The sequence below is a fragment of the Myotis lucifugus genome, unplaced genomic scaffold (assembly GCF_000147115.1).
Source record: "Myotis lucifugus unplaced genomic scaffold, Myoluc2.0 scaffold_644, whole genome shotgun sequence".
NCBI classification, from domain to species: domain Eukaryota; kingdom Metazoa; phylum Chordata; class Mammalia; order Chiroptera; family Vespertilionidae; genus Myotis; species Myotis lucifugus.
Genome location: NW_005871692.1, coordinates 244,736 through 271,831, shown reverse-complemented (window position 1 = coordinate 271,831; position 27,096 = coordinate 244,736). Strand labels below are relative to the sequence as shown.

Genomic DNA, 27,096 nt, shown 5'->3' with positions numbered 1-27,096 from the left:
TATTATCAAAACTGGTTTATTTTCAATACAAGATAAATACCATGCTTGTTACTAGTGCAGTTTAAGGCCAACAATGGCCATATAGCAAACTGCTGAACAATCACCTAAATGCTAAAGAAAGAAAGTAAACATTAAACATAAAATTGCAATTACAAACATCTTAATAAAATGGAATGAGCTTTCTAGTAGAAGCAAATATGGAAGTCTAGTTATCATGGACACCAAAAATATGTCATTTGATTACCTTACCTTTTGCACAGAAATCTTATTGTGTGAAGTCACCATAGAGTCTCAATAGCTAAAATTTCAAGACTTTCTTTGGCCTTCTGGTATTAGACAAATTATTTACAAACCATGATTCTGTAATTCATGGATACTGGAATATGATACAATTTTTTTAAGGTCTTTCCATCAAAATTGTAAAACAACTCTGTAAGGCTGTACAAGGCTGTAAACTACTTTGCTAATATACCAATGAATGAAGAGGAAGAAGGAATAATAGACCTTTTTTTTAAGGCTAAAGTCATCAATGTTATAGATGCATTCCTTAGAATACACTATTACCCCAAAGATTCCTTTCCCATTAAATACCACCTGAGTACTTCAATTTTCAACATAAAAAAATAAACATGAATCCACCATTGTATTTTAAAATAACTTACAAAATGCTGAGAAGTGTTACGTAGTAACAATGTAACAAGAAAGAAAAATCTTCAAAATGAAATGTTTAATTTCATTTATGAGTCTAATTATGAAATTAATGTAAAACATTTACACCCATGGCAGAGTTTTAGAATACTCACACACGGAATGGAAAACTCTCTGTAGTATATACTATCCGCAGATAACATTTTAAGATTTGTGTGATTTCAATGAAATTCTACCTAATATTTTAAAAGACTCCCATTACAATTTTCATATAGCAGGAAGTCTTTAAAACATTAAAAACCATACTAGCTGCATACTCAGAGCGAATGCCAAAAACCTGAAATTTTAAAGAAACATTGGTTAAGACAAATCTAAATTAATCTGAACAGGATACAATTGCCTGAATATTTTGAATATTCATAAAAATTCACATTGCTTCTTTCTAATGCCAAGAAAGAAGAGTATATTAAGAACTTCCTCCCAGAAGCCTAGACATTTTAGCACATTTTCTATTTCAACTTAATGAAACTTTAATCCTGAATCTTCTGATTTCTCTAAATTAAAACTTTCACATTACTAACACAAGGAATGCTATATGTAAGGCCACATCTTAATAAATTTATAATTTTTGGTTGAATATTTATTTAAAAATTAGTCTAAGGCTTCTAAGAGTCAAGTTGCTAAAAAAAATACACCAGTGTTTAAACTGAAGATTAATGTAAAAAAATAAAACAACAACACACACACTTTAAGAACAGAAAAATAGAATGCTTTGCTACAAAATCCCCACTTAATGTATTTTAGCACAAAAATGTCAGATATGTACAATGGATAAGCGTGCATTTAAGTACATACAACTGTGGGAAACATTTACAGACGGCTATGGGATGCAAATGAACTTAATGAATTAAAATTTAAAGGGCAGGTATCTGCAAAGCGCCAATAATTTCAATACTATATTCTTGGTAAAGATTCAGAACATAAACTTTCTCTAAAAATAACAGACTGAACATTAAAACACAAAATTGGGGCCATCTTATAAGATACAGAAAATGCAATGATCATTCAGGTAATAAAAACCAAAATGTCGAGAGCACTCCAACAGAAAGTCTTGTAGTAGCATCTCATAGTATAAAACAATATGTATTTATTTAATTATTGGCACATTTAAATATGTAAGGGAAAGTCTTTACCCTTCCAACAATTTTCCCCTTTCACTATAAAATGTTATACAACATTCATTAAAACCTGTGTTTAAGAACTGACCTTAAACTAAAAAAAACCCCCCAAAAAAACCAAAACAAACAAACAAACAAACAAAAACCCCAGCAATGTTCTCCACAGGAGAAATTAAAAAAAAAAAAATACTTTAAGCTACAATCCATAAGTTACTTGTGAACTCCAAATTGTAGTTAACTGCTTAAGAATATGTGAGGTAAAGGGAACATTAAATGGACTAAACTATGATCACCAGCCACCTTAACTTAGTCCAAATCTTGCTTATGAAAACTGACCAAATAAACACTTCCAAATTTACACTGGAATATCCTTTCTACAACAAATGTCCTTTAACTAAAAGCAGCACACTTCAATTCAAAGTGTTGCTTCAGGAAGCAATACCATTCAGGTGCTGTATCACTCACATAACTTTACTGACTAAAAGGAATGTGACTGCATAGCACTAATAAATGCTATGGTTTAAAATAAAACTCACGTTTGTTTTCATATCCACTGTAACTAAGAAAAAATTGAAAGGTCTCCGGTCTCTCTCTCTCTCTGTCTCTCTCTCTCTCTCTCTTTTTGGTGTCTATGTAAATAAAGACTTATCTCTTTGGATTGTTTTTATACATAAAAAAAATTTTTTTAAAAATCACATCAGCCCATAAACAACAGAAGGGATATAAATAAAATAAGGATTGCAATTTTCACCTTTACAGCTGTACATTCATGTTATCAGATAGAACAAGACTGTGAAATTTAATTAGTCAAACCAAAAAGTTATTTCCTTCTGATGACACTTAAAAAATAATGAACTAGTAGCAAGCAATTCTAGTACACTCACACTGTCTGCAATAAGTCACATAATGAGATAAGCCATGTAGGGAGAAGAGTGACACAGAATGAGCAATTAAAGGGTTCCACTGATAAAAAGTGAGAAAGTAAATGAAGGATTTAATTAGCATAAAATTTCCAGTTTCATTTCAAGTTCAAACAGTTAGATTTCTATGATTCCATTTTAACATTGTTCAGAGAAATGTTTATTCACATGGATACTTACTTACCTTTTGAGATTACTATTAACTAATTTCCCTTGTAATAGATTTATGTCCGTAGTTTGCATTAGGGCATTATAATTAAAATATAAAAAACTAGGAAATGACAAAAATGAAAAAACACCTATATACAAAACAAGAAAATCGATTTTGATACAACTCTCAAATAATGTTTAAAAGGCAAGTGCATTTCAACAAGATAAAACACTTAAAAAATTTGAGAGCAAAGAGTTCTGATAAACACCAATGATCCCATGCATGAAAACTCAACAAAATGTTTTAAAATAAAACTGGCAGTAATATGAATTTGAAACAGTTAATTTTGAAAGAACTAGTGTGACAGCACACAGATTAAGTGAAGAACTGCAGTGCAAATCTCAGGAGGGTTCTAAAGTTGCACATGACATAATATCTAGGGTACCTAAACTTTAAGCATTGTCCTAAAATTTGGCGATACTTTTAAAAAACCAATGTGTATTATCAGAAGACCTCTCAAAGATAATCAGATCTTAAAAATAATTTATAACCTGCTTAAGGATTTTCACTCAAATTTCTGTAGTGATTCAGAATAACCTTCCTGTAAAATAGCTAATCAAGGTGACATTGCCTATGCTAATGTTGCAATTAAGAACATATGCTAGGCAAGTGCTTATACTGTGGGCCTTTATGCAAGGCAGGTTTGAAAAAAAAATCTTTGATTAACCAAGTAACTCTAGCATGAATCAATAGGTTGCATAAAAATACACAGAATTCTTTAACTATGGAGATAGATAGGGTATACCTATAATCTCCCATTACACATTTGGGAGAATACAACCTGATGTTAATAAACATCACACCCTTCAGAAATCTATATAGTAACCAGAAAATAAAACTAAGGCTCTCTTTACTCAAATATGTCTGCTGCATGACTGTATTTACATTGCCCATGGCTTCAAAAATTAACCATAAGCACTATCAATATAAAACCACAAGTAATTGCCGCATCAAATAGAAATTGTCAAAATATTTCTTCAATACCAGAAGTTTACAATTAAGCATTTCAGTACATTTGTGTTGTGACTTAAGCTGCATTACTGTAGCAAATAATGCATGGATTTTAACTAAATTGTTAAAACCACAAAATTGTTTTGACCCCAACACATTGCCTGAATTGCTGTCTGTGAAATTTCAGTTTTTATAGGTTTACATACCATTCAGCAAAACCACAAGCTAACTAGGTAAAAAGAGCTAGAAAAGCAGAATATAGAAATATTAAATATCCGTGTAATAACCTATCCTAATATCAAACCAAGGGCAACAGACACTTAATTAGTATGTTTAATTGACTGAATGCAAGATTAGATTGATGCATATCCAAAAATGCTATTGCAACGCCTTTTTAGAGGACAGTATAAATGTCATAGTAACATTATCTTTAGATATTGCTAAACACAAGACTTTCCCTGAGGTGTAAACATCAAATAACTTGAACAGCTTTACACATCAGCCCCATTAAACAGTTTATTACAACACTACATCTATTGTAATCAAAGTGGTGCTGTTTACAGACATTATCATATGAACATTTTTAACAAGAACAAACTACTATAAAAACAAGCATTTACTTGACATTTGTTTCAATTGCTTGCACATTATAATGGCCAAAAAGTATATAACCAGTAATAAAGTTGCAAAAGCTTTAACTTTTAAATCACACAGGTTTTCCTCAAATAAAAACAGTTAAGCAACATAAAAAAGAAAAGGAGCTACTGGTTACCATTTATGCAGATTTGCTTTATTCAGATCTATTCCTGTTCATTTTATCCATGAATCCTTACACGTTCAGTTCAATCACAAGAAGCAAACTGCTGGACAAGCGTCATGTTTCCCTCATGAAGACTGTTTTGTCTTGGAAGGTGTTCCTCTTCCTTCAGCTGTAATGTGTCAAAATTTGTGATGTAGATTTTGCTATTCCCCATAATACACAGAAAAACGCTGGCTTAACTATACAAACACAAGTCGTGCATCTATTTCACTGTTATGTATTCTAACACAAAGTAAGAATTGAAACAGTAGCTGCCTTTGTGGTGGAGAAATGTTCCCAATTTATGTGATGATTAAAACTTGAGACATTCTGATTTCATTCTTTTTGGACCTTAATGTCTTATACATTTAATGACTGAAACAGAAAAGAAAAAAAATATAGCAGCTACTGTTTCTGTGACGATGGAAACATAAGTCATTTTCTAAAATATGCATACTACAAAATAATTTTTAAATGCTTGATTTTAATGTAAATATTTTCATTCAAACACATATCAATTCTATAGAATGCATTAACAATTAAATGCGAAGTGAATATAAAATGCAATAAATTATTTTACAAATTAGTTGTATTTATTTGACAGCATACAGGAACTTCTGCAAATGTTATCAATCAAAGGGTCCTCCATGTTACAAAATTTATGAATATATAGCTTAGTATGCACATTTAAATAAATATAATAACATCCATGTACAAATTTTCAGACGTAATACAAATTTAAAACATTTACTTTACTTTCACTCTCATCCTCCTATATTTAAATATCTAATGTAATAAACTAACCAAAAACAAGCTAAATAGGAATCTACAATAAATTTCACTGAAAACTCACATAAAGGGAAAAAAAACAATGAATTTGATAAACTAAAATTTTAAGAATACATAAATGTGCAAACTTCAAGTAGAGATTCACAAAAAAAGCCATTCAATTTACTTGGATAAGTGATCACTGAAACATCAAGTATTTAAAATATAAACCCCAAGAGAGCACTTCAATAAGAGGCAAAAGAGCACAATATTTAGTGATATTTTGCCATAAGTTAAGAAATATTTTTGCTCTGTAATTATGAGTACCTAATATTCTATCAAACTATACATTTTATCTTTTATGTCCTTTCCTCTCCACTAGGCTCTAAGAATCTTAAGAGCATCAGTACACATATCACATTCACACTGCCTAGCAGTAAAAACCTACATTGTGTAACTGCAAAAGGAAAAAGCAATGTTATAATCTTGGACTTTCTCTTTTAAATAGTTTCTATTTTCCCATGTTTTTCAAAGAGATAATTACGCCATTTCTAATGTTACCTGTTACAGTACCCTTATCTTATTGTTGATGAACCTTTTGATGGAATTATTTCATGAAAAAAAAATCTAGAAAGGCAGCTTTAATGTTTTATTTTTATTATTTGCAATCACTTTTAAAAACTAGTATCACAGTATTAAAGAGACAAGGAATATGAAAAAACAATTACTGAAAAAGTAACAAATCTTATTGCAAAAAATTGCTATCACCCTATATTTTTGTTATGCTGGGAGAGATGAATCATTAAGAGGGAAAAATTATTTAAGGTCACAGTGAACAAAACAAAAACACCCAACCCTTCCAAAAATCACGACATACACTGCAACTTTATATCATTCATCACTCCAATGGAGAATTTTACTGTTTTTAATGTAGAAAATCCTGTTCGTGAAATTATACCATACATCTTTATCTAGGACGAATGCACTCGTCTTTTGCATAATTATACTTTATAGTTAGATCTTTACTATTAATAAGTTTCTCAATTTTACCATACAGACATAAAATCCAGTTTTTATTTCTATTTCTAAACACTTTACAGTTATCCATTTGGATATACAAAATACACAATCCCAAATGAAAGCAAATTTGAAGGCAATACAATCCATTTCCAATAATCCGATTCCATATTATAGTCTCAAATTTCTAAGTAAACATCTACATAAACAAAGATATCAAAAAGAAGCTTAAAAGTGACAAATACAATCAATGCTTTTGTTTTGAGAGTAACATTTGGTCAAATCTTTTTATGTCAAAGCAAAACAATTACTTGCTTTATTAGCTATCAGTTATAAAATTTCAATAGAGAAGCATCTGCATTTTGAGATTAATGTAAAATTAAGTCAATAGTAAAAACTCAAATTATGAGTGTTTCTGTTAGAAACTAAGCAAATTTGTTAGCATCAGTATCTTAAACCCATGGCAAATTCATCTGTCAAGTAAGATTCAAGTGTGTATTTGATATGGCTCTTTTATACATTTTTACATTAATATATTTAATTTAAAGAATGCTAATGTAATTTTAGAGATGTACTTTTAATTAACCCAGTGAAATTAAATTCACTTTTACCTCAAAATTTCTCCTTAAGGAGAGGAATGGAGGGAAAAAAAAGTCTCTAAATATAAGTTAAATCCTTTTAAAAATCAAAATTCCTTCCTGCATCGACATAGATATATTATACAAAATTCTGTCTACTGTAGATGTTTTCATAAAGTTCCCTTACTACCAAAACATTTCATATTTTTGGCTTTCTACCTTTAGAGTTAGTACTTACCTCATTTAAACTAAAGCCTTTTATTACACTATAAAACCGTTACATGATGTTACTCTAGGCAGTTCACTAAATAGTAGAAATGAACTTAACCACAAACAAAACTCAGCTTCGTCCTCAAAAGTTCACAAAATGGACATTTCAAAATAAGCTTATGTGATTTAGAATTCACTGTGAGAGTTAAAACATGCTACCACAGGAAGCAAATTAGTAAATTTGGATAGCATATATGGCAAACTTAGCCCTTTGTTGGTTATTAAGTTCTTGTTAAACAATGTTAACTAAATATTCATTCAAAACAATCTAATTTACAAACTAGAACAATGATAATAAGTTTCACATTAAGATGGAGAGAGAGCAAAGTGACTCACATTGGCATGGATTTTTTTTTTTAAAGAGGGACACTATTTGTAAACAACCATATTCTTAAACCACAATGAGCAAAAACACACTATATATCCAAGGGATCACTTCCTACCCTCTTGCACTTTAGACAGCTGGTAGTCAGACAGGTTTTACAAATAATACTAAAAGCAAAGAAAATCAGAGTGAAAGAAGTGAGAACTAGCATATCCAAAAGAAGCAGTAAGGATATACAGGAAACCACAAAGAAAACACAGGGCTGGACAACACAAGGCAGACCTTAGATGACTTAAGAGTTGCAGAAATAATTTTTAAATTTCATTACCACCAGGATCATTCATCAGATAATTAAGAGAATTTTAATTTCCACATATGCCTTAAAGTAACACTAACTCTTAAGATGAAACATCTTGCCCTAGCTGGTTTGGCTCAGTGGATAGAGCAGGGGTCCTCAAACTTGTTAAACAGGGGACCAGTTCACTGTCCCTCAGACCGTTGGAGGGCCGGACTATAGTTTTAAAAAAAACTATGAACAAATTCCTATGCACACTGCACATATCTTATTTTGAAGTAAAAAAACAAAACGGGAACAAATACAATATTTGTATTTGCATGTGGCCCGTGGGCCGTAGTTTGAGGACCCCTGGGATAGAGCATCAACCTGTGGACTGAAGGGTCCTGGGTTTGATTCCAGTTAAGGGCACAAGCCCGGGGTTGTGGGCTCAATCCCCAGTGGGGGGCATGCAGGAGGCAGCCGATCAATGATTCTCATCATTGATGTTTTTCTTTTTAAAAAAATATATTTTATTGATTTTTTACAGAGAGGAAGGGAGAGGGATAGAGAGTTAGAAACATCGATGAGAGAGAAACATCGAATAGCTGCCTCCTGCACACCCCCTACTGGGGATGTGCCCGCACCAAGGTACATGCCCTTGACCTGAATCGAACCTGGGGCCCTTCAGTCCCCAGGCTGACACTCTATCCACTGAGCCAAACCGGTTAGGGCTCATCATTGATGTTTCTATCTCTCTCTCCCTCTCCTTTCCTCTCTGAAATCAATAAAAATTATTAGAAGAAAAAAGATGAAACATCTTAATGTAAGAAACTTTTGTTTTCCCCAAATTAATGAAAAGCTATAAACTGAGTAAGAAATGCAAAGTGCCCTAAATTTTATGCAGTAACATTTAAGATCATGATATTTATGGCAGAAGTAATCACTCAACAAAAAGTGTAGTTATTTAACCCATATTCTAATCATGATGCTTAAATTTTTATCAAAGAAATGGGTAATGATTTGAGAATATGTGAAACTCATTTATCAGGGAAAGATAAATAAAGAGTATTTAAAAAAAAAATTTGGGCCTGATCTGTGTGGTTTAGTGGTTAAACATCGACCTATGAACCAGGAGGTCATGGTTCCATTCCGATTGGGGCACATGCCTGGGTTACAGGCTCAATCCCCAGTAGGGGGCATTCGGGAGGCAGCCCATCAATGATACTCTCTCATCACTGATATTTCTATCTCTCCCTCTTCCTTCCTCTCTGAAATCAGTAAAAATATATATTTTTAAAAATAATAATTTGGTTTCAACTCCTCAATACACAAAGAGAAACTGAATTCTTAACAGAAATAATAAGTGGAATGCAACCTAAAGAAAATAACTATGAAAGTAAAATTATTTCTGTAAGTGTACAACCTTACAACACTGATATACTTTTATTTTGCTCAGAGTGGTCTGAGAATAGGCAGAAATTACAGCGTATAAAGCACAATGTATTTACATACCAAAAATTTACAATACTGATATTCTCATTGAAATATTATCTATTTGAACCTAGATATTGTATGCTTTTAGAAAAACTAATACATTTTTTTAATGAGAGAATGCAATTAACATTACCAACAGTTCAAACACAAAAAATTAAAATAGGACAGACATTAACAGCTTGCCAACATCATAATGTTTCCAGTTAAATTAAGAACTTGCCCTTTTAGCCATTCATCATTTTAATAATAGATTACATTGTTTTATTTGTATACAGACTTTCTGACATTCACTTCAGCTTCCAAGGTACTCTTATTCCATTTAGTCAATTTTAAGATTTACCTGAAAGCTCAAAAGGACTCATATTTAAAAACTTCTAAAAAGGTCAACAGACCTTAAAGGTGATTAAATATGCAGATATTGCTTATTTTTAAAAGTTTTTCACTTGATTATATTTAATCCCACTCCCCCATCCCTACATCAACAATAAGTTTGGTATATAGCAAAGATATAATATTCCAGAATAACAGAAATTTTTGCACTGGAAATGCTTATGTAAAAATATTGCTTGGATGAAGGCACATAACAATATTGCAACTCAATTCTGATTAATGTACAAACAAAACATGAAGATTCTGGTATGGTTACACATCAGTGATTAAGAAAAATGTCAACAATAGTTTTCAAGTTAGCAATTCATAGTTAATGTCTGAATCTAACAAAACTCAAGGCATGATATAGTTAGATGTACCCATTACTGGAATGTAATGTTAGTTAATTCAAAGTATTTAAAATCAACAATGAACTTTTCAAGGAGTTTACTTGGCCGACTATGCTAGTTTTAAATAGAACCAGTAAGAAAACTCATTAAAAATAACTTGTAGGACCTGTACCTTACTATAAAATGAAATGGCTGATAAGCATTCAAGTAATAAGTTGGCCACAATTCATCTTAAGCAATTGATGGACACTGAGAATTTTTTCATAAGATGAAATAAGATCTGTTCAACCCAGGGGTATCAAAACCTGTATCTTTTAAAATTTAATGTTTAAATTTACATGATACAAGTATTCAATTGTTACTCATCCGAAAAACAGTACCTATTTCAATAAGCCCAATTTTAAAAGTGAAAGATGTTTTGCATCACATTAAAGAAATGTTTTGAGAAGTATTTATATTAAGTTCTATAATACAAATACATGGAGGAATATTTTAAAATTGAAATTTTGATAAATATACTATATATTTGGAATGCCCTAAGACCCCTGAGTCATTAACTGTCAGGGTTAGGATATTGAAATGCAAGGAAAAGCATTAAAACTGGCCTTTTCACTTCAAAGAGCTCTTAAAACTACAAATAATGGAATAGATTATTAGGTATCATAAAAATAAGACTGACATGCTTATTTACTAAATTATCAAAAACTACATATCTATTAGCTAAATAAACTGCTCTTCTATCACAAAATTATACATTGATAGTCTTTGATTTTGTCCATAACAGTTTCAATACTAACAATTACCATCACTTAATTTTCAATGTTCCCCATGATTATGGGAAATAACTGTGTAAAGAGTAGTTACACAGTTATAGTCTAATCTGAGTATGCCAACAACATATAAAGAAAAAATTTGTTTACAGAATAACCTTTGTGTCACATGCACAAGCATTTATAGTGCCCTCCTCCCACTTTTCACATGAATAAATGCTGTTCACAATATAAAAATAAAATTACACGTGAAAATGAAGTAGAAACAGACAACTCTTACTGCTTTATGAAAAATGTACACAAGAAAGTTTTAAAATACAGAAAAAAAGACAATGATTATGGTTATGAATGAAACATCAAAGAAAATTATTCCACGGTTATTCTAACCTGGGATGAATAATTTGATACAATTAAAAATTCTTAGATATGAAGTATCCCGAACCCATTTTAATTAAGGTTCATATCTTCTTTCCAAATTAAAGAATACTGTGTTTTGTTTTTTTCTTTTAAAAACAAAAACCAGGTGCTAGAAAAAGTGTCTTTACTAAAAATTGGGTTTTTTGTTTTTTTAAGTAGAAAAGCTCTTTCAATGTTGAGAAACCATCCTGCATTTTTAAGTTTTAGGGATGAATGAATGAAGTTAGTTCCAGAAGAGAAACTTTAAAATTTACTTTTTAAAGTCCAAGCACTATATATATATATATATATATATATATATATATATATATATGTAATGAGAGAAATAATTCCTTGTATTTTATATTTTAAGTCATATGCAAATTATATGATTAAGAGAATTCCAATTTTTGGATTTTAGAAGTAGACAATGAGTCCTCTTGATTATTTTCTTGCTTTCTTAAGACCCTTAACAATCTGAAAACTAAAAGTTATAACTCAGCAATACAATATTCAAAGATAAGAGGTCAAATTTTTTACCTGTCATTACTCACCTGTCATCTGCCTCAGATGGTTCCAGAAGATTAAACTCAGAACAAGTAGTTGGACCATTTAAAATGTAGGTATATACTGTATAAACAATAGCCTCGGAGTTATAATTACTGTTAATAATGCATAGACTAAATACAATAGGACAAGGAATACCCACCTTCTAACGATGACGATACTCGCGCTCTCGGTCACGCTCTCGGTCTCGGTCCCGATCTCGGTCACGGTGTCTCTCTCTTTCTCTGCTTCTCTCTCTATAATAATCATCATGACGATCTCTACTGCGGGATTTATGGCGCCGACTCTTTTCTCGTGATCTACTATGGTCCCTCTCTCTTGATCGTTCACGTCTTCTAAAAGAAATTACTGGATTAATGCTCTCCATATTGGATAACTTAAAAAGATTTTCAATATTTAGTGTTTGGGGACTCTTTCCCCTTCCCCACGTGGGAGTCTGTGCTGTGAGATTCTTTCCCCTTCCCCGTGTGGGAATCTGTACTTGTTCTTCAATAAATTTTCACCTTTGCTATAATAAAAAAAAAATTCTGGTGCTTAAAAATCTCTAAGGCAAAAATAAATTTTATAGGCCTATTTCAGACTCATGATATCTTGAACATCAATGATTTACCAACACACCTATAATCATGAACCCAGAATTCCCATTTTTAAAAATACTCACCCAAATATTGGGAACATGGCACACATCACGTTTTATCTATTACTAGACGCCCGGTGCACAAATTCAGGCACAGGTGGGGTCTGGCCAGCCCACCCAGATGGGGGCCCATCGGGCCGGGCTGGCGAGGGAGAGGGGTCATGGGCAGTTGGCTAGCCAGCCCCACCCCTGATCGGGGTGTTGGGGCTGATCAGGGCCTGGATCAAGCTGGTTGGCTGCCACAGTGTGCGTCATAGCCACCGCCATTCTGGTCGCTGGGTTTTTATATACATAGATAATTTGTAGTCTAAAATAGACATGTATTGTTCACCGAATAATAAACAGGAAGGTAAGCCCTAGCCAGTTTGGCTCAGCAAATAGCGTGTCGGCCCAAAGACTGAAGGGTCCCGGGTTTGATTTAGGTTAAGGGCAAACATCTTGATTGCAGGCTCGATCCCCAGCCCTGTCAGGGCTCGTGTGGGGGACAACCAATCGATGTGGCTCTCTCCCCCTCCCTTCCACTCTCTCTAAAAATCAAAGGGAAAATAGCCTCGGGTGAGAATTAACACAAGTAAACAAACAAACAAACAAACAGAAAGGTGAAAGAGAAAAGTTCAAAGGACTTCTATTTCAAGCTAAAGAACATACAGAAGGTAGTTTTGTAGATATAAAATTCATGAAATCACTCAATATACAATGGGACTTATAAGAAATTACCACCTATTGCCTGGCTGGTGTGGCTCAGTGGATTGAGCGTCATCCCATGCACCAAGAGGCCACCAGTTCCATTACTGGTCAGGCACATGCCTTGGTTGCAGGTATGATCCCCAGTACATGGATATGCGGGAGGCAGCCGATCAATGTTTCTCATTGATATTTCTATCTCTTTCTCCCTCTCCCTTCCTCTGTCTCTAAAATCAATAAAAACATCTTTTTTTTTAAAAGTTAAAAAAAATTACCACCTATTAACACAGGTTACCTAAACCCATACATAAATATCAATTTTACCTTTATAACTAACTAAAAAATGTCACTCCTCTAAGAAACTTTCTAATAATATATACATGCTTGTTGGGAAGGCTGAGAAGAGTGGTGGGAAGCAAAGAAGAAAACCCACTAATTACGACCACTAGTAAAGACTGGGATATTATTCACATTGTTACTTAATGAAGAGAAATGTTTCATGAACCACTTAAAAAACAAACCACAGGTAATTTAACAAAGTATGCTGCCTAAAATACTTTTAAAAATTTGAAATTCATTATTAGGTGCTTACTTTGGACTTAAAATGTTTAAAAGAAGACCGTGTGAGATATGGTTTTTAGCTATGACTAATTTGTTCAGATACAAAAGTCCTTACAATGGGTCAAAATGTAATAATTATAAAGTAGGGGACCACGACTATGACAATCTCTTTTTCCTTAACTTTACGAAAAAGATTCTACCACCAGATAAATTATACAAAAGACAGATCTCAGAGTATCATGTGAAGATTAAAGATCTACCATTAAAAAGTATGAAAAATTTCAAGGTAAGCAGTAATGCTAAAATATGGAATTACCTAATTAAAAAACTAAGAATAGATAATCCATTCATTAACTCCCTTGTTCAAGAAACGTTTACTTAACACCCATTCTGTATATTCATTAGAAATATTGTAGTGACAGCCACTATGGAAAATAAATATGAAGGTTCCTCAAAAAATTAAGAATAGAGCTACCATATGACCCAGGAATGAATCTCTCTCTTCTGGGTACACCAAAAAAAAGTTAGAAAACATTTATTCGTAAAGATATATGTACCCCTATGTTCATCGCAGCATCATACATGGTAACCAAGACATGGAAAAAACCAAGTGTCCGTGGATGGATGGCTGGATAAAGATATGGTTCATAGATACAACAGAATACTACTCAGCCATAAGAAAGGATGAAACACTATTCACAACAATATGGATGGATCTTGAGAGTATCATAGTAAGCAAAATAAGCCAAACAGAAAGGACAAGAACCATATAATTTCACTCATACATGGGATATAAAACAGAAAGCAACAAAGGAATAAACAAAAAACTCATACATAAACAACAGTATTGTGGTTACCAAAGGGTAAGGGGGTGAGGGGATTTTGAAGGTAAAGGGGTTCAAATAAATAGCGGTAAAGCAAGACTAGCCCTAACCAGTTTGGCTCAGTGGATAGAGCGTCAGCCTGCGAACTGCAGGGTCCCAGCTTTGATTCTGGTCAAGGGCATGTACCTTTGTTGCGGGCACATCCCCAGTAGGGGGTGTACAGGAGGCAGCTAATAGATGTTTCTTTCTCATCGATGTTTCTGACTCTCTATCCCTCTCCCTTTCTCTCTGTAAAAAATCAGTAAAATATATTTAAGAGCAAAAAAAAAACAACCAAAAATAGGCGACTAGACTTTTGGTGGTGAACACACAATGCAATATGCAGATGATGTTTTATACAATTGCACACTTGAATCTATGTCACCCCAAGAAATTTATTTTAAAAAAAGAATATTGTAGTGAATAGGATGGGTAAGGCCCCTTCCAACTTTCAACATGTATAGTGAAAATAAATGTGAATTAATAATAAACAGGAATAGATTATAGTAGTACTATGGAAGCAATAACAAAACCTGACAAAATGTCCTGGGAGAAGACTCCTGCTATAAGTTAGACTGAGTTGAGGCATGAAAAATATAAGCCATGCCCTGGCCAGTATGGCTCATCTGGTTGAGCAGTGTCCCATATGATGCCTGATCAGGGCATATGCCCAGGTTGTAGGCTCAATCCCCAGTAGGTGGCGTGCAGGAGGCAGGCAGCCCACGGCTCTCGTGTGTGTGTGTGTGTGTGTGTGTGTGTGTGTGTGTGCGCGCTCCCCCCGCCCCTCATCAATAAAAACATTTTTTCAGGAAAAGGGCTCCTAACAGAAAGAATGCCAAGTACAAAAACAGTGAAATGATCAAGTGTAAGTATAATCAAAGTCCTATTTTAAAGTCCCAAACATATTTTTTCCATATGTAAAAGTAGCAGGTTTAAATAGAAATGAGACAGGAAAGTTTTACCTTGATCCAGAACCATAAGACTTGGATTCAATTCCATGAAGGCAATCTTGCAAAGAGCTAATAAGAACTTTGCAACGATCATCAGCAGATACTTTGGATTGTTTAATTAAAGAAATTGCAGTTACCAATGTCTCAATTGCACTCCCATAATCACCTGTGAGGGGAAGAAGAAGGGATGAAGTCAAATAAATTTTATTTTCAAAATACCACCAAATCACCTCTGCAGTAAGAGTATAAATATAAAGCAGTTTACACAAGGAGTGAACTTTAAAATGACCACAGAAGATTTTTTTTTTTTTTTTAGTATTTTACCATTTGCAAAAGGCTTTTCTGTGCATAAAATTAGCAGTTTTTTGTTATTAGTATAGCTATATGAAGCACGTTACCATTTTGTAAATATGATAATAAATGAGTGGTCCTAAGGCGCCTCAGTCATTAAATGTCAGGGTTGAGATTTAAATCTACATCTAAAAATTTTAAATTAGGGGCTTTTCCATTACACTGTGACACACAGCTTTCTTCAATACCTTTTAAATAAAGGAGAGAAATTGACTTGGGAATATATAAATAACTACTATATAGAAACAATCATTCATAATAACATAATTAAGAAGTATTAATACAGAAAGAAATACACAAACCAGCGCTGGCATCAGACACGGCTCTTGAAATAGCACTGCTTGAGATTGCCCTATTTCTATTCATGATTTCTTCAAACTCAGCTTCACTCAGTGGAGTTCTTGCCGTATCCATTTCCCTATAAAAATCAGAATAAACTTTAACTCATACACAACAGATTTCTAACTTAGTCTTAACAGTACATAAAGCAATTTATATTGGTTGTTTTGACAAGTGCCTTAGAGCAAGTATTTACTTTTCCAAATTGAAGCATGCTATTTTCTCCTAGTAAGAAAGCAAATCTAATAAGCAAAATTCTCTAATATCACGATCTTACAGATAAAATGAAGTAGCAGCTTAGAAATCTTCTTTGTGGAGGCCAGAAATGATATATTTACATATCTACAATATAACATTTTTAATTCTCACAGAAAACAGGTAAGAAATTTTTTGATGAATACACACACAAAATGTTGACTGCAAAAAATATAGCCTACACAATCAAGGACAGCAATTTGGTTTCATTACGTTTAGATACTCCAGGCAGAGGGCCCAACTCACAAATGAAGGATAATAAATGTCTGATTAATAGAATCTCAGGCAAGACAAGACTGTAGACTATCCTGTTTGCCACTAAATCCTAGAAAAGTATCTGGAAAATAAAAGGTGCTCAGTAAGTGCAAATATTGGTTAAAAAAATGAGTAAAATGCCAACAAGATTTTCTAAAGCTGCTTGACAACATTGAAAATTGTACATGTAGCCCTAGCCAGCGTGGCTGTTAGTTGAGCATTGTCCCATGCACTGAGAGGTCACCGATTCAATTCTGGTCGGGGCACATGCCCGAGTTTTGGGCTCTATCCCCTCTAGGGGTTGTGCAGGAGGCAGCCCATTGATGTGAGTGATGGTTCTCTTTCATCGATGTTTCTATTGCTCGCTCCCTCTCCCCACTTCTCTCTAAAAAAAAATCAAAAACATATTTTTTTAAAAAATATATGAAGGAAATGAATCCCCAGGGATTTAGTGACCTGCACAAAATCACATAGCTATGCAAGTAGCAGAGCTGGATTATTCCCAACCCTGTTCTGTGTATCTTTTTACCATACCATACTGCCTTTTATAATAAGAAGAGAAAATAACACAGAAAATTAAGTATCTGGGGAAAGACCATAACGTTTTAAAAACTTCAATGATGGAACGTAGAATATCTTCTACAAAATATACCAAGTCTGCATTCAAAGATACATACTAACTTACCTTCCAGGAGGCCCATAGTCACCCCTATCATATGGCGGAGGTCGGCCATATGGATCTGTTGGTGGTGGACCCCGACTATCTGATGTAGGCATGCCGCTGTTAGTTGGTGGAGGAAAGAAAGCTGGGTTCACATGTGGAGCTGGCGGTGGGGCACCTGGAGGTGGTCCAGGAAGATGCGGAGGAGGAGCAAGTGTAAGGGGTGGCCCAAGAGGACCAGGTGGACGAGGTGGAAAGGGGCCTGGAGGTGGAGGTGGTCCCTGTTGTGGAGGTGGAGGACCAGGAGGGGGGCCGTAGCCTGGAACTGGAGGTGGAGGACCAGGAGGAAGCGGACCCAAAGGAGGCTGCCCAAAAGGTTGTCCAGGAAAAAGAACTGGCGGTGGAGGGCGATCTCCTCGATTAGGAGGCCCAGCTAAAGGAGGTGGCAGAACCTGACCAGGTGGAGGTGGACCTGGTGGACCAGGTGGGCCTGGAGGACCTAAGGGTGGACGTGGTGGAGTCTGTCCAGCTATAGAATAAAGGGGAGGAAAAAAAAACAAAAAAAAACACACTTCAATAAAGTATTTTAACCTTCATGCCAAGATTATACTTTTAAAGCATAACTCATAGACCAATATTCTTTCTTGTTAAATAAAACCCATATGGTAAATGCTACACTAACAATTACAAAGATAAAGTATATCCTTACAAATTTAACTTCCTCAATTTATGCTTAAGAAAAATTATTGAAACAAAAACTTTACTAAAGACAATTATACTTAGCGATAGTTTCCATCTTTCAGCATACACACATTTCTTACAGTGAAATCACCCACCTTATATTCTACTCTGATGCCAAGCTAGAAAGTGAAATAAGGAAAAATTGTCTTGAAAGAATTTTTTAAGAGGTAAGAAAATAAGACGGATGTAAATATTCTATATATAAGTCAAGCAAGTTTGGAGAAAAATAAAGACCTTTTAGGCCAAAAATGGGTATTTCCTCTATGCTGTGCCCCATATGCCATGGAATCCTAGTTTCCAGGAACAAAGGCCGAGTTCCTTTAACAAGATGCTTGATCAAATTTCCTGGATTCCAAAAATAGCATAACAAGGAGAGTAAGTCACATCAATAATGCATTACTTGAAAAGAGAGAAAAGGAAAAGAGGTATTAGATAGACACATTTTATCCATGGTAATTTTAAGAAAAAATTTACCTGGAAAAGGTGGGGGTGGCCCTCCTGGTCCTGCTGGCCCAGGAAATCTGTCCCCACCGGGAACAGCCCCTGGAAAACGGCCCCGTCCTCTACCACCTTGTGGAAATGCTGCACGTGAACTGCCTCCTGGAGGACCAGCTTTACCTTCCCCAGACATTTGTCCTGATTGTGTAGCTGCAAATATCCAAATACTCATAAATAGCATTTATTAAAATAGTTCTCTGAAATGTAACCATTATTATTAGAAACAACCACATTTCAAAGATCATTTATACTATACACTAACTTGCAGATGCCTTGGCCCTTTCCAAACTACTTGAGAAGTATTGATTAGGAAAACATTCACATTTATTTGCGTTCTTTTGAAGTCTCAAAATATCCAGGCACATATGTATTTCCAATGAATAAGTATGAGTTACTTTCAAAATACAGTACTCTCTGCAGCAGCCAAGACCAAATTCTCCAACAGAAATCCAAATTTCACTAAGCATAAATCATTTAAATTTTGTAACATATTCTTGTTAATTAAGCCTTAAGTGCTAAAACATTAAAAAAATACCAACCACTTGAATTTCTGTTTAATACATGATCATCCATCTTATCTCTTTAAGTGATAGCATTCATAAGTGGGCAATGGCAAATCTTTTCTATAGTCACTTTACCAAGTGGTGAAAGGTCTTGGTGCCAAGCAGAAATCAACGAATATTTTCTGGTTATCAGTGGTTTCTCCACCACCATAACACACATCCACATAAGTTTCCTTCAATCTAAGGATTAGAATGTAGTTTCTTCCTTTCTCTAGGAGGGGAATGACAGGACAAGAATGGCAGGGCTACAGAACTTGCACACTGTTGAATAATAATGGGTTTGTGACACCTAGAGAAAAATGGGAGTAGGTTTCCAGCATACAGGATCACAGTCATAACCAGTAATTAAATCAAATGCAAAGTATGGACTTCCTAAAATGGATTCTCCAACAAACTAAATATTAAGGTGACTTTTCTAGTATAATATCTAATAAATGCTAGCAAAATTGATTAAAATACACATCTTTCAATAAAAGCCTCAGAGGAATTGCTTACTTTTCCTGGACTGCATTTCAAACTGACTCAGGAACTGTTTATTGCATGGAGTTACAACAGGATTCTGACCATGAAGTTCTCTTTTAGGCAACAGATCCATTAACTTTTTTGAGGATGCTTCAGATCCAACACCAACAAGGGCAAACCTAAAAGATGTTTAAGGGGATGGGAATAGAAAGCGAGTAGAGATTAATAATGTTACTATAATTAAAAAGAAAATAGCCTGAATTCAATTTTATCTAAGAAAACAAAATACTTAAATTAAAACTATACAAGTTCATACTTTCATCTTTAACTTTTTAAATAACATGTACAATTCACTCATTTAATGTACAGTTCAGTGATTTTTAGTACATTCCCAGTTTTTCAACCATCACCACAATCAGTTTTAAAACATTTCACCACACCAACATAAAGCCTCATTCCCATTTCCTCTCATCCCCTAACCCTAAGCAACCACTAATCCACTTTGACTTTATGGATTTGCCTATTTTGGACATTTCATATAAATGGAACCATACAATATGTAGTCCTTTGTGACTGGCTTCCTTCACTTAGCATGCTTTCAAGGTTTATGCATGCTATAAGTATGTTTCTGTACTTAATTTCTTTTTATGGCTGAATAATATTCCATTATATGAATACTACACATTTTAAAAATCCATTCATTGATGGACATTTGAGTTGTTTCCAATTTTTGGTTATTATGAATAATGCCAGTACGAAAAGATGTTCAACATCATTAACTATCAGGGAAATGTAAATCAAAACTACAATAAGATACCATTTCACACCCACTAGGGTAGCTTCTTTTTTAAAAATACATTTTATTGATTTCAGAAAGGAGAGGGAAAGAGAGCTAGAAACATCAATGATGAGAGAGAATCATTGATTGGCAGCCTCCTGTACGCCCCACACCGGATCAAGCCCCGCAACCCAGGCATGTGCCCTGATTGAGATCGAACCACGACCTTCTGGTTCATAGGTTGACGCTCAATCACTGAGCCATACCAGCTGGGCCACACTAGAGTACCTTTAATAAAAAAGACAAGTCTTGGTGAGGATGAGAAACTGAAACCTTCATACACTGCTGATGGTAATGTAATATGGCACAGCCACTTTGACAATCAGGCAGTTTCTCAAAAAATTAAATACAGAGTTAACAAATAAAAGGCTAATATGCAAATAGACTGAACAGCAGAACAAATCGAACAACCTAACAACAGGTTGCTATGGCATGCGCTGACTACCCAGAGCACGCAGGGAACATGGCAGATGTCGGCCCAGCGGGATAGTGAAGCAGGTGAGCAGGGATGCCAGACCAAGGCAGGGCGCTGGTCGCTGTAATCGGGGCGAGCCTCTAGTGGTTACTGAAAATTCTTTGCTCCCACACACTGTGGTCCTGCCTGGCACTTGCACCCACTGCTGGCACCAGAACCACTGCTTACACCCGCTGCCAGTGCCCGGCGCCAGTTCCGATCACTCAGTGCTATCAGTAGGTGTGAGCGGTGGCTGCCGGCCCCTATCGCCCCTCAGGGCTTCTCCACCTCCACCTGCTCCTGAGGGGCGATTGGAGCAACAGCCGCCACTTGCACCCACTGACAGTACCAGCCTTCCTTGCACCCACTGCTGGCGCTGACCCCAATCGCTCTGCGCTGTCAGCGGGTGTGAGTGGGGCTGTCGGTGGGTGTGAGTGGGGCCGGCACTGTCAGTGTGTGGGAGTGCGGGAGCGGGGCTGCTGGCAGACACGGAACCAGGGTCCGCGGCGGGAGGGGCTGGGCTGACACCTGCCCCTGTGTCCAACACAGCCTCGCGGCCCACAGTTCCTTTCAAGGTGCATGAATTCATGCACTGGGCCCCTGGTATATGTATATGTTGAAGAATTGAAAATCTATGTTCACACAAAGCTGGCACATGAATATTCATAGGGGCATTATTCACAATTAGCAAAAGCAGAAACAACCCCAATGTCCATCAAGTAAATAAAGAGGGTACATCCATATAATGAAATACGTAGCCACGAAAATAATTAAGTACAGATACATGCTACACCATGAATGAACCTTGAAAGCCTCTGCTAAGTGAAAGAAGTCAGTCACATGGGACCACTTATTGTATGATTCCATTTATATGGAATGTTCAGAATAAGCCAATCCATAAAGATAGATTGCTAATGGGTATGAGATTCCTTTCTGGGGTGATGAAATGTTCTGGAATAAAACAGTGGTAATAGTTGAACAACTTTGTAAATATACTAAAAAACTACTGAAGATTTTAAAAGTGAATTTTTGGTATGTGAATTACACCGCAGTTAAAAAAAAATACATTTAAAAAAAGATTAACAGTTTTGCACAGCTACAGGATATTTTAAATTATCAGGACTCTCAGGAGCTTGGAACCCTTTTCTCCCTAATGTTCAAAATGGTTGTTAACTAGAACCCCTATTCCAGTTTTTTTTGTTGTTGTTGTCAAAAATTCTGCTGTTGTGAGTCAAGATTAAATTTAGCAACAATTTAATGAATTCATTAATTTAACATGTATTTAGTGAGCAATACACCAACTCCTACATGCCAGGCACCATACTAAGGCTAAGGATACAATAGTTGACCAAAACAAAGTCTCTGCTTGCATGAATCTTATACTGTGGTGGGAGACAGGGTAATAAACAAGTAAAAATACAATAGTAACAGAAAATATAAAGACAGGAAACAGTGATGGAAATAGAAGGTGCTATTTTGCACTAAGATGGTTGGGAAGGGAACTCTTTTAAAAGAGAGTTCTGAAGGAAATGAGATCCATATGAACATTGCAGGAAAAAGTAAACCAGAAGAGGAATCACATGTATAAGGTCCTACGTAGGAATGTATTTGAGGAACAACAAACAGACTACTATGGCTGAAACAGCATAAGGAAGCAAAGAATGGTTAAGAGAGAATGTCAGAGAGGTTTTTGGAAAACAGATCACATAGCATTTGTAGGCCATAGTAAAGATTCTGGCTTTCACTGTGAGATAGAAGCTATTAGAAGATTCTGAGTAGACTAATATTGGTGCCACTTTTTTCCAACTTCTATGTGCATACACTTTAGGAGATTAGGGTGAAAGCAGGAACACCTAATAGGCGGCTACTGCAAAAGTTCAGAAGGTAGTTTTACATAAAACGATTCCTGCTGTAATACAGGTATAATAGGCAAAAACTGGAAACAACCGAAATAACCAAAAATAATAATGGTAAAATAAATTACAGAAGCATACAAGGTATGGAAAGAATTAGACATTAGAAGAGAATATGTACTTACTGATAATGCTTGTTTTACTCCTGGATCAAACACGTTATAAAACACATGAATTGTAATCTAGGTTTTTTTTTTGCAATAAAAGCATGAAGAGCTATGACGAAACCTGAAACTATATTCACTAAAATGTTAAGAGTGATAACCTATGGATGGTTAGATTATGGCTTTCTTTAAATTTTGAATATGTGTTGTATAATGTTCCTATCTCATGTGTATAATTTAACAGTTTAAAAAAATAAAGCAAAACATCCAAGTTACACTTACTCTCATGTTGCCCATCTTCCCCGACCCTTTAATCCAGGGGTCCTCAAACTTGTTAAACAGGGGGCCAGTTCACTGTCCCTCAGACCGTTGGAGGGCCAGACTATAGTTTGAAAAAAAACTATGAACAAATTCCTATGCACACTGCACATATCTTATTTTGAAGTAAAAAAACAAAACGGGAACAAATACAGTATTTGTATTTGCATGTGGCCCGCGGGCCATAGTTTGAGGACCCTTGCTTTAATCCCTGGGGTAATAACGTTTCTTGAAACTATCATCTCAATAATAATTTCAATCATTGATGGAGAAAACTCAGGAAAATTAAAGAATAGACACAATCTGTCCACACTTGCAGCTCCACTAGTTTTAGTGAGCTATATCACAGGACAAATGGAGTACAAATCTTTGCTAAGAACCTCCTGCCAATGTGGATAACACAGCATCCTACACATGTGAATAGAAAGCATTAACTTGAAGAAAATTTAACACCAAAAATACTAAATTATTTTAGGGGAAAAACATCTTACCCCTTTGATTGGCCATTTGCCCGGTTTTCAAAAAACTTTATCTCCAAAATATCATTTACTCCCAAAGAATGCACTGCTTCAGTTAAGTCTTCATCTGTTGTCCACTGCAAGACATTTCCCCCTCGTTAACCATTAAAACATATCCAAGATTTTTATTGCTTCAATTTTTTAAGGGTAAACTCACAATAAAGAAAATTAATGCTCAGTTCAAATCTAAGTGCAGTTGTTGCAAATTAGTCTTCAATTTTTAAATAGCACAAAAGTACCTGAGGGCAAAATGCATTCCTTGATAATTTTCAGAAATTAGAAGATACATATCTTTAGAGATAGGATAGTGGGGGTTGTTTTATCTTAAGAAGTTTCTGGTCTCTTCCAACATTAAACTGCAAAGATTTAATATTTTTAAATAAAACTAGTATCACTTGTCACTTCCTCTCCTAAAGGCAACCATTTGGGGAAATAAATTCCGTTTAAAAAGATAGCCCTAACTGGTTTGGCTCAGTGGATAGAGCGTCGGCCTGCGGACTGAAAGGTCCCAGCTTCGATTCCGGTCAAGGGCATGTACCTTGGTTGCGGGCACATCCCCAGTGGGGGGTGTGCAGGAGGCAGCTGCTCGATGTTTCTCTCTCATCAATGTTTCTAACTCTCTATCCCTCTCCCTTTCTCTCTGTAAAAAGTCAATAAAAAAAAAAGCACACACACACATCTATATATACATATCTATATATATACGTACATATATATATATATATATATATATGTATGTATGATAAAAAGAAAAAAATAACATGTACTGAGTACCTACCATGTACTTTATATCAAATATTTAACTCTTAAACAGTCTTATAAGTCCTATTATTATTCCCATTTCACATACGATGAAAGAGAAGTTAACAAGCTTGCCTAATATCACAAAACTAATAAATGGAGGAGTCCAGATTCAAAGATGTAATTATCAACCTCTCTCCATTACTGTACTGTTACTGTCTCCAATATTATAAAACTTCTCAGATTGGGTGGTAGAAGATTAATCAATTCGTGTGTGTTTTAATATAAATATTTTAAAAGAAAATGCTATTAAGGAAGTTGAAGAGTGACAAGTATTTTTTTAAAATTGAATTTATTGGGGTGATATTGGTTAATAAAATTATACAGGTTTCAAGTGTACAATTCTGTAATACATCATCTGTATATTGCCGTGATTTTCAACCTTTTTCATCTCATAAACTACCAGAATTCAATAGCATACCAAAATATATGCTTTTTTGCTGATCTGACAAAAAAAGGGTATTTTTTTTGTTCATTCACACCAGATGACTATTGTTGTGTTGGCTGTTGTCATTTTTTTCCTTTGACAATCTAAGGGAAAAGAGGTCAGTGCACCTGACTAAACAATCAAGTACTGTATGTTTCAATATTCTTGTTGAAAATTTCTGGTATATTGTATTATGTGTTCACTACCCAAAGTCAAGTCTTCTTCTGAGGAGTGACAAGTTTTGATTTCTAGACAATTTTTTAAACTTTCCAATATGTATAATACACATTTCAAAGTAGAGATAAAAATTCTATAGACTTGCTCTAGTGCAGTGATGGCGAACCTTTTGAGCTCAGCGTGTCAGCATTTTGAAAAACCCTAACTTAACTCTGGAGCCGTGTCACATATAGAAATTTTTTGATATTTGCAACCATAGTAAAACAAAGACTTATATTTTTGATATTTATTTTATATATTTAAATGCCATTTAACAAAGAAAAATCAACCAAAAAAATGAGTTTGTGTGTCACCTCTGACACGTGTGTCATAGGATCGCCATCACTGCTCTAGTGAGTATTTAATGCTAATAAAATTATAAATAGCTACATTAAAAATCCAGTTAATGAAACTCCCAACCACTAATTTTAAAGTCCCATAAATGCAAATTAAGATAGAATGTACAGATAGCAGTATTTCCATAAATAAGATTAAAAATTTAAGAGCAGCCCTGGCCGATTTGGCTCAGTGGATAGAGCATCGGCCTGCAGACCGAAGGGTCCTGGGTTAAATTCCGGTCAAGGGCATGTACCTTGATTGCAGGGCCCTCCCAGGCTGGGGCCTGGTCAGGGCTTGTACAGGAGGCAACCGATTGATGTGTTTCTCTCACATCAATATTTCTCTCTGTCTTTCCCTCTTTCTCTAAAAAATAAAAATAAAAAAAAAATCAATGGAAAAATATCCCTGGGTGAGGATTAAAAAAAATTGTAATAAAATAAAATAAACTGTACTTCTGTATACTAGCAACCAGCAATTAGAAATTAAACATTTAAAAAAAAATTTAAGATCAGAATTTAGCATGTTCTCCCTTCCGTGAGTATTCCAGCATCTTCCCCTTCCCTCTCCTTTCCCCACACGCTACTAAACTCTACGGGACCTAAACTCTAAGAGATCCTCCCCAAGATCTGCAACCAGAAGAGCAAAGGGCGGCAGCAGCTCGTCCAGGAGTAGCTCCTGAACATGTCCCCAAAGCCCCTTTTCTCTGACTTCTCAATGAACCAAAGCAGCCCAGCCTAGGTTCTCTCCTGTTGCTTCTTCTATCCTAAGCCCCTCCTTGATTCACTGTCCCCAGCTTTAATAAATGTACTCAAAATAAAAAGAGCAGAAATTAAAACTCTGCAAGTTTGTAACAGGAATTAGATAATGAAAACTTTAAAACCAGGAGTCATACTGTGTTTCTTTCTCTCTTACAGTTCTGAATCCTGGTTTGAGACCTTACGTAGACATTTTTCCTTTGTAAAATTGAGATAGCCGACATTTAGGAATAGGTAAAAATAACTGATTTGAAGACAAAATAATTGAACTATATTTAATTGGAATGTCTACCAAAATAAATTGAACGACTACCAAATTAAAAACTAGAAGATCTGAAATTTGTTCTAAAGGTATTATTATTGTCCTCCTAATTGCATAAGCAAGCACATAGAAAAAATCAATTTAGTAACTTCAAAGTTAACTGCTAGAATAGCTCAAAATCAATTACCAATTCATATGGTAAGTTTACTTACCCATGTTAGATTTCCAATGTATAATGCAATTCTCTTTCCCGTATATGTATAGACAACATTTGGTGCTGCTCCTTTACCCACATCATCACCAACAGTTGGTGGGAGAGTATCCATGTAATCCCGGTCTTCTGGGGCATCTCCATTATTTGCGGATGGAGAGATGACATCATCATACAAATCTATCTGATCATGCCCACCATATTCAGCTTCCTGGATACAAAAATAATGTTT

At 34.9% G+C, this 27,096-nt stretch overlaps 1 protein-coding gene across 1 annotated transcript; it reads right to left on the bottom strand.

Moving 5' to 3' along the window:
* LOC102431336 (cleavage and polyadenylation specificity factor subunit 6-like) lies at nt 1–27,096 on the bottom strand. Its single transcript, XM_014447350.2, has 10 exons — nt 26,866–27,096; nt 23,827–23,930; nt 19,742–19,887; nt 18,660–18,833; nt 18,420–18,530; nt 17,469–17,973; nt 16,237–16,352; nt 15,596–15,749; nt 12,031–12,223; nt 1–4,837 (listed from the first exon to the last, which is right to left on the bottom strand). The coding sequence occupies exons 1-9, from the start codon at nt 26,977–26,979 to the stop codon at nt 12,034–12,036; spliced, it is 1,614 nt and encodes a 537-aa protein (XP_014302836.1). The 5' UTR covers nt 26,980–27,096; the 3' UTR covers nt 1–4,837; nt 12,031–12,033.